The sequence below is a fragment of the Oryctolagus cuniculus genome, chromosome 1 (assembly GCF_964237555.1).
Source record: "Oryctolagus cuniculus chromosome 1, mOryCun1.1, whole genome shotgun sequence".
In the NCBI taxonomy this organism is placed as follows: Eukaryota; Metazoa; Chordata; class Mammalia; order Lagomorpha; family Leporidae; genus Oryctolagus; species Oryctolagus cuniculus.
Genome location: NC_091432.1, coordinates 54,319,893 through 54,333,779, shown reverse-complemented (window position 1 = coordinate 54,333,779; position 13,887 = coordinate 54,319,893). Strand labels below are relative to the sequence as shown.

Here is a 13,887-nt window from a genome sequence, read left to right as displayed (position 1 = left end):
TTTGTATAATTTTAATTTCCTAAGAAATAAAGACCTTTCTCTAAGCTGAGTCTTTGTAAGGAGGTATCAAACATGTTTTTGAAATGCTAAAAACATTTCTTAGTGTAACAAAATATCATATATATCCCTGCTCTCTCATTTGCTCAGCAGTGGTTGGGGTGGGGCTCGGCACATACGGAGTTGTATCTGTCACTCCCCAAGTAGAGTGTATCAGAATGATGACTAAGGTTGAAATTGCTCTACCCTATTAAAGAGTTAGGTGAAGACTATTGAATTTTATGTTTTACTTTCAAAGAAGTGATCAGTTACAGCCCCCTCTAGGATCTTTGGATCCTACCAATATAGTTGGAATACGTATCGTTTGCAAGGACAGGTTTTCCTTGAGGGATCTTTCTGAAGGTTATGTTAGTTATACATATATTACATAATCATTATGTAATTATTTTGATCGACTTGTTTAGTGTGTTGCTTATTTGGGGATTTTCATTATATTCATAATCAAAACATAATTTTATAGTTTTTAATTATACAAAATTACCTTTAAGTTTCATAAAAATATACTAGTTTTTATATTGCATACATTTTAGAGAATATCAAAAATATGTTTACAGAGTCTTGTATAGTGCTTAAGATTTCTTCTTAACCTTTTTCTTTTCCCTCATCAGTTTTTTAGGTGTTGAGGGATGTAGGCTTCTGGGACACCAGTCAGTATGTGTATTGTCATTGGGCTTAGCTGTCCCAATGTTTGAGTAGATGAGTTAATTCCAATCCTGCATGAATAGAGTTTTACCAGAGTCATTAATGAAAAATACTGTTTCAGTGTATAAATCTGTCGTTTATATATTCCTTGTTAGTTTTATTATTACAGCTAATGTTTCAGTTTTATTATTATAGCTAATGTTTCTCAATCTGAGATATTACATTTTATTCTCATAGGCTTCACTGGATCATACCAGTGACAAGTCTCTTCTTGATGCTAATTTTGAGCCAGGAAAGAAGAACTTTCTGCACTTGACAGATAAAGATGGTGAACAGCCTCAAATACTGCTGGTAAGCTATTTAGACAGCTCTATATCCATAATTTTTATGCATTGTCACTTAGTACTTAGAAATGCGATTTTCCAAAAGAAGGAGATCGAAGTTTTGTAATTTGTGTAACAAATTATTATTTTTCCATTTTTGTTATAAGTGTGTGATAACAATTAGGCTGGACATTGGTAGCACCGTTGTTTGTGTATATAGATTGTCAAGACTACTAGCACACTGTGGATAGGGCTGGGTTTAGAATAAAGTAAGATGCCACAGAGATCTCCTGTGTTTCAATGGCCTTTCCTTCAGTTAAACACTCGGTTGTTTGCTTTAAATCTTTAGCAGTTTTTGTCAGTTTTTCAGTATTTCTGTTCCCACTGCCTCTCACCAAACTCCACCCACTCCCCACCAGCCTTATTTGCAATGATTAGTTTGAAAATTAAATGCTTTTCTTTTTCTTTTAGTGTCTACCCAAGTCAATATGCTTTCCTATCTAGTCTGATGGCCTTAGAGATGATCTAATGTAGTAACTTTTGATTTAAGGGATATTCTCCAAGAAGATTTCTGACTTTTAAAAAGTTAGGCATTTATAAATTTTAAAAACTATGTTTTCAGATTTATTTTTTGTCTTCAAGTTGAAAACTATGGAAAGAAAACTTTCTGTCTGAAGGCTACAAATACGGTATCAAGATACATTGTATAGTGTGTGGGAGAAAACATGGTCTGATTTACCTCACCTTTTTATAGCTGGAGGAAACAGGCTCAGAGTTTGGATTCTTTTTTTCAAACCCTTCTCTTCAATGAAATTTTGCTTAGGAAAAATTGTTCTAGTTGATGCTTTTCAGTTATAATTTTGTTGTGATTAAGAATGCCTTCTGGACAGGAAACAATAATTAAACAGTACATTCCTCCTTAAGCAATTCCAGAACATACTTTATAACTTTACTTAATCCCATCATTTACTTTTATGACATCATGGGAATATTTTGATTAGTCTGGCATTGAAATTTAAATTTTCTATTAATTTGGGGAACTCTGAATGGACAATGTGGAGTTTCATGTTTTAAAATGTATCATAATTGTTCTTCAGCTCTGTTTTAATTACTGTGCTGTATTTAATGTCCCTACTCCTTTCCAATATGTTCTCATCATAAGAAGTTTACTGTTGAAGACAGTGAGAAACTGTCCATCTCATCTAGCAATTATTGAGTATATCTTCCCTGGCAGGCCTACTTGACAAGGGTGATACAGAAATGAATGACAGATTCTGTCATCAAGGAGTTCCAATGTACTTTTGATGTAGTAGTATCCCAAATTTCCTTTCCTCTTGGAAACATACATTTGAAAGAGAATTAAAGAAATTTTGGGAAGTAAGCACTTTGGAAGGGGACATGAGTACTTTAAAGTGTTTTCAATCAGCATCTTTTAAACCTTCCTACATATAGGATTGAGGGCACACAGTCCTTTGTATGTGTCCAATAGTAGTAATGCTACTACTTTTTTCATTGCCTCAGCAATTAGTATGTGTTTTTTTCATTGTTTTCACATCGTTTACTATTCAGTAAATATTGGTTCTGCTGCATTTTAGGAGGATTCTAATGCCGTGGATGACAGTGTTCATGACAGGTTTATAGGTCCTCTTCCAAGAGAAGGTTCTGTGGGCTCCACCAGTGATTATGTCAGCCAAAGCTACTCCTACTCATCTATTTTGAATAAATCAGAAACTGGTAAGATTTATTTTTGTTTTGTATTTTTACAAAATTGTAGTCATATAGACCCAGGGTAATCTTATTGATTTTAAGCCCAATTTATAGTTAAGAAAACTGAAACCCAGAGCAAAATCACTAGCTAGCAGCAACAACGTTAGAAACAGAATGTGGCTTCTCTTTTCCTCAACCCATTTTTTTTTTCTATGTTTGCACTTGTCATTGTTTAATAACATACAAATATTTGGATATGGTATGTTGAAAGAAGATTTCTTTTTGATAATTTTCTAGTTTGGCTATCATCTTACATTTTTTAAGTTGACTTGCTCTAGAAAGTAACCTGTTACCTTCTTTTGGGTAAGAATAGACTGTGGAGAATTCCATTCTGAAGCAGATAGTCATGCATATTTTATTGGGTTTGCTGTGTCACTCTCTTTGTTGGTTTTAAGCTTAATTTAATCATATGTTTGAAATGAGGGTGTTATTTCAGAATTTTTTTATAAATATTAAACTTAGATTTTGAATTTTTTGATTTATTGAGCTAGTGAAGTTACTTTATGCAGACTTAATTTGTGATTGATTTATTGACTAATTAACATTAGATCTTTTATGTATCATTTCATCATACAACACATCTTTGCACTACATAGTACTTTCCATCTTGGAAGCAGTGGAAATGAGGGTTCAGAGAAGCTAGGTAATGGTATAGTGGTAGGTGGGGCTTCAGGACCTTTACTCTTAGAACTTCATTTTGTTACAAATATTCAGTATGAAAAAAGCTATAGAGCTACAGATTTTGTTTTACTGTGATCTGTAATCTTGCACTTACTAGCTTTTGCCATTAGAACTTAGAATAATTTCCTCATAACTAATCATCGAGGCTTAATGATTTGTTTGCTCTGGAAATGACAGTAAAAGCTGGTCAGGTTTGGTAATAGAACTTTTTACAGCAAACCAATAAGAATAAAAGTCAGTGCAAAATTATCTTCCATTTCAGATAATAAGACATAATAAAGCTGCTTTCTAATAGACTGCTAGAGTAGAGATTCTCAAATTTTTATTTCTTTTAAAATCATTTGGGGATACTTGTTAAAAATACAGGTTCTAAGGTATTACTTCCCAAAATGCTGATTTGGCTGCTCTGCGGTAGGCTGGATGAAATGGCATCTCATTTTAAATAAGCACCCTAAATTATTCTGAGTTAGTTAACATTTTGAGAAAGGTCCAGATTAGGCATATCATGATTCTCGAAATATTTGCTGTGTATTCTGACAGATGATTGGGTTTTTTATGCAACAAGTATTTATAGAAGTCCTACTTTGTGCTGTGGCCTGTGTTCAACTTCCTATGGCTCTCAGATCTATAAATTACTTCAGACTAAGACATTTTTTAAAAATGTTCTTTCTTTAATTATACAAAGTGCTGTTTACATACTGTAACATGAAAAAGTGAAAATCACTGACAGTGCTCCTAGCAGAAGCCACTTTCAGTGATTTTGCTTATTTTAATCTTTTCTCCTTATGTTTAGTTTATCTGTAAGAAAATGAGAAATCGTGTTATGAGCACATTTTAAAAATAAATTTTCACTTACTACTGTATGAGGAGCATTTTCCAGTGGATTAAATAGTATTTTAATATTGTACATGGTTTTAAGTGACTAAAAATAGTATGTTGTATAGATTTAGATAAACTATCACAAATTGACTATATTATGGAAAGTTTTGTACCTAAGTTTTTATTTTTATCTCTGATTATTTCCTTAGGGTAAGTTTCTAGAAATTGAGTTACTAAGTTGAGGTTTATTTTAAAAAAAATTTAGAAGCCTTTGATATACATTGCTTTATAATTATAGTCTTCATTCCCAATTACTCTTCCTCACATGCCTCCACTCCCTTCCCTATCTGTACATTTTACTCAAGTTTTCTGGGGTCCTATCTTTTTAATTAAAATAGTCTATAAAAATCCAAAAGGGTTGTGGCTCAAAAATTATTTTATTAGTTGCTATAGATTTTGTGTTTTCCTTAATAAGTTATTGTAAATCATGGTACCACATATGAAATATTTTTATTGGAAAATGCTCTATAATTTCAATGTAAGGCTCTAAGAACACATTTCTCAATAACACAATGAGTTTAGAGACAACATATTCTCCCTGACTTTCTTGCCTACCAATTCCCTCTGGTAGTCAGCCACTGCTGATAGGAGACTGGGTTGTTGAATGCAGGAAGTTTTATCTACTCCGTGAATTGGCCTGTTTTGATTGTACTTCATTTAACCTTTTTGATTTTTTTCTTTCTTTACCTGTTGGTTCTGTTGAGGATTTCTTTATACATGGGCTATCTTCAGGATAGCATATGTTCTCATATTCTCCCTTACTGACTATACTAGATATATTGATTCATAACTATTTCAGATACAGAATGCACTTGATGATAGTGGTCATTTGAAGTTTATTATTTTGATCAATACATATTGACAAAAGACTTTATTAATTCATTAACACTTTCATCTTAGTTTCATTAAAATCTTTTTTTTTTTTTTTTTTTTTTTTTGACAGTCAGAGTTAGACAGTGAGAAAGGTCTTCCTTCCATTGGTTCACTCCCCAAATGGCTGCTGCAGTTGGCGCACTGCGTGGATCTGAAGCCAGGAACCAGGTGCCTCCCTTTGGTCTCCCATGCGGGTGCAGAGCCCAAGCACTTGGGCCATCCTCTACTGCCTTCCCGGGCAACAGCAAAGAGCTGGACTGGAAGAGGAGCAACCGGGACAGAATCCGGCACCCCAACCGGGACTAGAACCCGGGGTGTTGGTGCCGCAGGCGGAAGATTAGCCAAGTGAGCCACGGCGCCGGGCTAAAATCTTAATACCTTTGTAAAATAGTAGTACTTTTATATGAAAAATTGCTTGTTCTGTTTAAATATGATGCTAGGTCCAGTACAAAAGACCATTAGGTTCTATAGGATTATTTTTTTATTTCTAATGGCAAAATAAAGAGCAATGACAAAAATTTTTATTTTTTTTTCCTTCCCTCAAGCCCTTCCTTTGTCCACCCTGCTCCTCTTTTAAGCCAGGACAAGGAAACAAGGTCACAATAAATAATACGTGATTGATGTTTAGGCTCACAAAGGACAGTAGTAATATATACTTTTTAAGGCTCTTTATTAGCTGATTGTCCCTGATTGTTGAGGAATTGGGTAAGGAAGATGGAGAAATGTAGAAATCCCAGGCATAGTAGAGAAAAAGGTGCAGAACATCCTGATTTCTTGGGCATAGCACCTTTGTTTGTGGGGAAGAGTCTTCCATTTATATGAATTAAGAGTGAAAAATGCTTTTCACTGTTGGTAATCAGATCAGCTGCCACACAGACTGGTAAATCATATGTGCCGTCCCCTCAAGTACATCTGCTGGTGTGCTAAGTAGTAGGAGAGAGAAGGAAATCAGAATCAACAACTGTTTTCTCAGTGTAGTGGAGAAGACACATACATGAATAGGTAATTTCAGAATGGTGAGACAAAAGACACTAATTTGGATTAAGGACAGGATGCTTTGAGAACAACCCAAGTAGGAGTGGTCAAGAATAATTGAAGCAGTTTATAGTTCTGTAACCATGTAGAGTTAAATATTTAAACATATGCACTCTATGTTTTAAAATGAAGATGAAGGGTAAGAAATCAAACCTTGAACTTGAGTACAAAATACAAGTTAAGATGATTGGCTGGCGCCGTGGCTCACTTGGTTAATCCTCCACCTGCAGCACTGGCATCCCATATGGGTGCCGGGTTCTAGTCCTGGTTGCTCCTCTTCCAGTCCAGCTCTCTGCTGTGGCCTGGGAAGGCAGTGGAGGATGGCCCAAGTGTTTGGGCCCTGCACCCGCATGGGAGACCAGGAAGAAGCACCCGGCTCCTGGCTTCGGATCAGCGCAGTGCCAACTGTAGCGGCCGTTTGGGGAGTGAACCAATGGAAGGAAGACCTTTCTCTCTGTCTTTCTCATTGTCTATATGTCTATAATTCTACCTGTCAAATAAAGAAGAAGAAAAAAAAAGATGATGGGGAATCTATTTCACACTCTGCATAGCATGATGATCTATAGAATTTTGTACTTGATGGGTTTGTTGAAATAGAGGGAATCGCTCTTTGTTGAAGAGTCTCAGCTTTAGTGAATTTTCATATAATGAATTTATCTCATGTTATTAATTTTTGGTAGAAATTGGTTTATAGGGCTTGATGACAGATAATTCCTTTAGCACTTCTCACATCGGGTATATATATTTAAAGTTAGTGTGTTTATAACTTCCATTTTAATCTGTAACTTTTAGATGGGGGAGATGATTATAATAGTAGAAGTATACTAGTAAAATATTAAACATATTACTCTTTCAGTGTTATATAATATTCGTGTGTATTTCTGGACATATATTTAATAAAATAAGCTGGACTGAGAAACAAGGTTTATATGGTTTACACATTAGTAAAGGAATCTTTCTTAGGTGATGTTGAAAACATTGAAAGAATTCTCAACTGAGTAACTTTGATCTTTGAATCATTCCAGGGTATCAAATTCATATTTTTTTTATCTAAATGTTGATTTATGTCTGTCTGTTTTTTCTCTTTAAAGGATATGTAGGATTAGTAAACCAAGCAATGACATGCTATTTGAATAGCCTTTTGCAGACACTTTTTATGACTCCTGAATTTAGGAATGCACTATATAAGTGAGTATTGAAAAAAAAAATTCTGTAAATAAAATTGATTTAATAATTAAAATATAGTTCTTAAACATTAAAGTTTGATTTCACTTCATTAGCCACAACTTCTTGTGTTCTCTTGTGAGAACAGAGTTCTTGTGAGAGACTGGAATATGGAATGTTGGGAGAGAATCAGAGGTGCATGCACAGCCAAAGGATCAAATTGATAAGAGTTACACGAAGGATAAATTTACACTTGTCTAACTTGCAGCTTTAACATCTTAAAGAACAAGTACATATGCTACCTGCCTTTTAAAAAAGATTTATTTATTCAAAAGACTCAGAGTGTGAGCTTTCCACCTGCTGGTTTACTCCCCAAATGCTTACAGCAGCCAGGGCTGGGCCAGACCAAAACCAGGAGCCTGGAACTTCAGCTGGGTCTCCACTTGGGTGGCAGGGAACACTTGGGCTATCATCTGTTACCTTCTTAGGCTCATTAGCAAGGAAGTGGATTGGGAGTTGAGCAGCCAGATCTCAAACTGGCACTCCAGTGTGGAATGCAAGTGTCCTAAGCAGCAGCTTAACGCGCTATACTACAACGCCTGCCCCTGTTATCTGCTTTTGAGAGAAAGCAAATATGTAAACCTACACTCTCCTCTCCATTTAAGAATCCAAAGGTAGTTTATGTTTGTTTTGAAAATGCTCTATTTATGCCAGGCACTTTAAAATGCTATGTAGAAGAAGTCCATAAATAAACTCTAAACTCAGATATTTATTTTTAGGAGTAGCCTATTGTAATACATTAAAATATCCTTGCTTTTTTTATATTCTTTAAGGTAATAAATCTTTTTTAAAAAGACATTTTAGGCCGGCGCTGCGGCTCAATAGGCTAATCCTCCGCCTTGCAGCGCTGGCATACCAGGTTCTAGTCCTGGTCGGGGCTCCGGATTCTGTCCTGGTTGCCCCTCTTCCAGGCCAGCTCTCTGCTGTGGCCAGGGAAGGCAGTGGAGGATGGCCCAAGTGCTTGGGCCCTGCACCCCATGGGAGACCAGAAGAAGCACCTGGCTCCTGCCATCGGATCAGCACGGTGCGCCAGCCGCAGCACACCGGCCACAGCGGCCATTGGAGGGTGAACCAACGGCAAAAGGAAGACCTTTCTCTCTGTCTCTCTCTCTCGCTGTCCACTCTGCCTGTCAAAAAAAAAAAAAAAAAAAAAAAAAAAAAGACATTTTAAAATAGAAGTAACTGATTTTTTCCTTTTTTGTGTTGTTTTTTAGTAAAATCTTTGAAATTGCTATAATACTAATTGTTTTTGTAACTTCTAATACTGTTAGTTGTATTGCTCAAACAACATTATAATGCTATGATATTTGTCTCTAAGCTTGTCTTTTGAATTTACTTGTAAAAGGTGCTGTATTTTTCATCCAGTATATACTTGTTGTGCAGTAGTGTTTGAATGCTAGGTGCTTGGCATGCAGGGAGTTAAGAAATAAGATCTTTGGGTTTTTTGGCTTTGTTTTATTTTTGTTGCTTTAGATAATTTGTAGATCTCCTGACAATAGCAGTATATGTAGGTATGAGATAGTTTAAACAGCATTCAAAGCCAGCTAAATGCCATGACAGTGAAGAGAGAAGTAAGATAATGAAACTTAGATAAGTGGCTTAGAAAAGAAAGTTAAGTTTGAGAGAGTCATGAAGCTGGATTTAGTCGAAAGCAGTGGAGGATGCCCCAAGTTCTTGGGCCCCTGCACCCATGTGAGATATGGGAAGAAGCTCCTGTACCTGGCTCCTGGCTCCTGGCTCCTGGCTCCTGGCTCCTGGCACCTGGCTCCTGGCTCCGGATTGGCTCAGTTCCAGCCATTGTGGCCATTTGGGGAGTGAATCAGCAGATGGATGACCTCTCTGTCTCTACTTCTCTCTGTAACTCTATAAAATGTAGTGCAGTGTGTAGGATTGATTTGAAAGATAGGGCCCTTGAGGAATCTATGCTTAAATCAAGCATGGAAAGATGAGAATCAGAATAATGGTGGTGGCAGTAGTTAGGAAATTTCAGGGTGAAAACTGATGCAACTGTCACATTTTATTTAGGATTAAAGGTAAGGAAAATATCCAGTGTGGTGCCAAAGGTTCTAACTCAGGTGCTTGGAATAACAGCAAGTACCAGCAAGATTTAAAACCTTTTATAGTATGTGTACCAGGCCTAAAGGATAAGTGGGAATTCAGTTTAAGATTATAGTAATTCCTCCCACTAGTGAATTTCCCTTGCAAGAAATGTGAGGATTGTCTGTTTTAACTTCAGTGTTCCTTCACAGATACTGAGGGAATATTAGATCCCATAATATCAATTATAAAACCTTCTGTTGGAGGCCAGTGTTGTGATGCAGTGTTGTGCCTGCAATGCCAGCACCCCATATCGGGGCTCTGGTTCAAGTCCTGTCTGCTCCACTGACAATCCAGCTTACTACTAAGCTGAGAAAGCAACAGAAGATGGCCCAAGTGCTTGGGCCCCTGCCACCCAGGTAGAGTTCCTGGTTCTTGGCTTCAGCCCAAGCTCAGCCCCAGAGGTTGTGACCATTTGGAGATTGAACCAGCAGGTAGAAAATCTCTCTGTAATTCTCCCTTTCAAATAAATTTTAAAAATTTTTGTAAGCTAAATAAATACCTGCTGTTGAAGATAACCAGAAAAAAATGTTGGAGACTAAGGATAGAAGGGAGGATTAAGCACATATTAATCAAATAAAGGTGTTTGCATGGAAGAAAAAAAGTGAAATATATCCCATTGGCTTCTATGAGTTAGAAAGAAGTACCATTGTGTAAAAGGAGGGTCAGGATAACACAGCTGTGACTTTAAGTTCTAAAATAAGAAAACATATTGAACACATTAACAGAAAGCTGTGCCCAAAACTTAAAAAAAAAGGAAAAGCCCTTTAGTCTGTTTGCAAATTGCAGCAGAGAAAAATTAAGGCTCAAAAGTTCTTTTGAAACTAAAAAAAGAGAAAATAAATAGACTAATTTTAGATAGAGTAATTTTACTATGTTAATAAAGATATAGTTATTAAGATATAGGGTATCATTAACGTTATCCTAAATTAATAATTTATCCTTGATGTTTTATTTTATTGAATACAGAATTATCTTAAGAATTGTTGTGGGTGTATTAGCAACATTGTTCCCTCAGTCTACTTGTGCCATGAGAGCTTAAGTTCTTCAGTTGGGAATTTACCTGTTACTGAGACAGTCCCTAGCTGGGTCTAGATGACTGTTTATAATAAGTTTGTGTGAGTGAAAGTCTTGCCTGGTTTATTTTGTTATATGTATTCCCTTTAAAAAATTTTTTTATTGTGGAAAATTTTAAGCATTCAAAAATAGAGAAATAACATAATGAGTCCCTTTGTACCAGTTACCCAATGTTAGTAACTCATGCTCAGTCTTTTTCATTTATATCCCTACTCCAATTATTTGGAAGCCCATCTCCATTATATCATCTGTAAATTATATCTCTGGTTAGTGCTAAGACTTCCCTGGTTCTCTCATAATTTTCTTTTTCTTTTAAAAAGTTATTCAATTCAGGATCCAAGTAAGAATCATTTGTTGCTACTGATTTATAAGGTTTTTAATCGATTTTTACTTCCCTTCATATTTTCCTCCCTTGAAATTTATTCCCTGAAAATATTTTTATTGAAAGCTGATGTGATTTGACCTATAATTTTTTAGTTTGAGTTTTGATAGCTGAATGCCATGTTGTCATTTAATATTTTTTCTCTTCCCCATTATTTGTAAGTTATTAATTGGAAAAGGGTCTTGATCAGATTCAGTTTCAATGATTACTTTTGCATGAGTTTCGCCTCTCATTCTTGAAAACTATTGCCTTATGTTTTTTTCTGGAGTCCTAAAGTTCCTCTGAATTTATGAACTAGGAGAAAGATTAATGTTTTAGAAATTATTAGTTTATAGTTAGTATCCAAACTGCTTATAGCTCCCAGATTAAAACCAGGCATTATGATTTTGATATAAATTATGATTTTAAAGATTAAATTATTTTATAAGTAATTTTCAAATATTTCATTTTAATAGGTGGGAATTTGAAGAATCGGAAGAAGATCCAGTGACAAGTATCCCATACCAACTTCAAAGGCTTTTTGTTTTGTTGCAAACCAGCAAAAAGAGAGCAATTGAAACCACAGATGTTACAAGAAGCTTTGGATGGGATAGTAGTGAGGGTATTTACTCTCTTATAAAGATAAGAATTTCTAACAGTCAAAGGACTTCTGAGAGATAATATGAACATATTGCACATATTAATAACTGAACTATCTTTGCATTCAGCTTTTTCATTGCATTGTCCAGGGATTAACTTATTTATAAAAATTTAAGTTCTAAAGGATAAAGTTTTGATCAGTTAGAGTTTTCTTGTAAAGTAAGTTTAGTTATACATTATTTTTGTCTTATATTTTTCTAACACATTTCTTAACACTATGGTGAAAAATAACAAAAATAACAAATATTGTAGCACCAGAAAGCTTATACTATTTATAAAATGCTGAGATTTCTTGAATCTTTTTCTTGTTACTTACTGCCTTTGCTTAACTCTAATGTATATTTTTGTGTTCTTTTCAAACTTAAATAACAAATTAGTGTTTCATTACGCTAAGTTTATTGCTATTTTTAATTAGATTTTATCTTAAAATAGCTTGGCAGCAGCATGATGTACAAGAACTGTGCAGAGTCATGTTTGATGCTTTGGAACAGAAATGGAAGCAGACAGAACAGGTAATTTCCTATCTCCCAAGTCAAGGGAGTTTTTTTCTAATAAATCATTAATTTCCCTTAAAATGATTTATTCAATTTAATGTTTAAAAACTTGGGGATTAGTTCAGTGGTTAACGTCCTGAATGGGAAATTGAAAGTACTAGGTTCTCATTTGGCCACCAGCTGAGTCAAAAACATCCTCACAAAACTACCCTCAATCACAGTTTCCTCAAAATCTTTAAGATAAGGAAATTGGACAGATATGATTCAGAAGGTCTCTTTTAGAGTTAAAAAATTATATAATACATGCAGATGCATGCACACATACATATATAATTTTGGGGAGAGGAATGATTTTTTTGGACAGAATTTTCTGATACTTACCAAGTGTATATTTTACTATCTAACACATTATAATTATACACCCTAATTTTGACCAATGAAGTAGAACCATATGCTTTCAACATTTAGAATCCCCATTAATCTGACTCTGTTCTTATCCCAGGGGAGAAGGAAAAATGGGGAGCAGGAAAAATATTTGTTATATTATTAGGATTCAGAGTAGAGCTGAAATGGGACTCAGCATCTGTAGGTTGTGATCCATTTGTGGGTTATGAAATCAGTGTAGTGGGTCTGTACCACTACTTTTTTTTTTTTTTTTTTTTTTTTGACAGGCAGAGTGGACAGTGAGAGAGAGAGAGACAGAGAGAAAGGTCTTCCTTTGCCATTGGTTCACCCTCCAATGGCCGCCACGGCCGGCGCACTGCATCCGGCGCACCGCGCTGATCCGAAGGCAGGAGCCGGGTGCTTCTCCTGGTCTCCCATGAGGTGCAGGGCCCAAGCACTTGGGCCATCCTCCACTGCCTTCCCGGGCCACAGCAGAGAGCTGGCCTGGAAGAGGGGCAACCAGGACAGAATCCGGCGCCCTGACCGGGACTAGAACCCGGTGTGCCGGTGCTGCAAGGTGGAGGATTAGCCTAGTGAGCCGCGGTGCCGGCGTGTACCACTACTTTTTAAAAAATGGGATAGAAAGGTATGAGAATGCATCAGATAAGTAAGGGTATTTTTTTTTTTAAATAAAACTTGTTACAGCTGTATTACTGATTGCAATGTGTCTTACTTTCTTTTGATAGTTTGGTATCAAATGTTTAAAAAACACTGGTTTGAACCACTTTGCTCTCCTCAGAGCAGAATATAAAAGTCACAGATGACTGGGGCTACTCAGTGAAAAAGGGCTTCATCAAAGAGTTGTAGAGTAGAGAGTTTATAAAATCTAGACATTTTAAGCATTGTAAATTTCTGTAGGAGGTAAACTGTAGTGTGCTTTCTTTCATGCCTGTTCTTAAGACACAATGAAAAGCTTTTTAAATTCATTTAGGGACCTAGTTTCTCGACATAGCTCCATGGGACTGTATTTTAGTGTTTTTAATAGATGATATTGGGACAATTTCTTCTTAGTAAGCTGAGTTTACCCTTCCTCCTTGTTACTTCCTCTCAACACTTCAGTTAAAATCAAGTGAGGCATTTCTACTGAGTTCTTGTGTTTTGGTACAAGAATCTTGGGGCAAGACATTTACTTGGAGGGTACTTTTATAGGGAGTTACCTGCTTTCTTTGAGCCAGAAGAGCCTCGTTGGCTAAGTTTGGGAACTAGGTGAGAGATCCATCATTAGGTGAGGATATTTTTGAGAACAGATTTTAAGATGATTTTTGGATATGAA

At 35.8% G+C, this 13,887-nt stretch overlaps 1 protein-coding gene across 8 annotated transcripts in view; it reads left to right on the top strand.

Annotated features, from left to right (window-relative positions):
• USP47 (ubiquitin specific peptidase 47) overlaps positions 1-13,887 on the top strand; it is a 115,431-nt gene that overhangs the window by 46,707 nt on the left and 54,837 nt on the right. For all 8 annotated transcript variants that reach the window (XM_070073260.1, XM_008266247.4, XM_051824800.2 and 5 more), the window contains 5 exons: positions 937-1,050; positions 2,618-2,756; positions 7,349-7,445; positions 11,493-11,638; positions 12,109-12,188. In XM_070073260.1, coding sequence (XP_069929361.1) covers positions 937-1,050; positions 2,618-2,756; positions 7,349-7,445; positions 11,493-11,638; positions 12,109-12,188 — 576 coding nt within the window. The remainder of the gene's footprint in view (positions 1-936; positions 1,051-2,617; positions 2,757-7,348; positions 7,446-11,492; positions 11,639-12,108; positions 12,189-13,887) is intronic.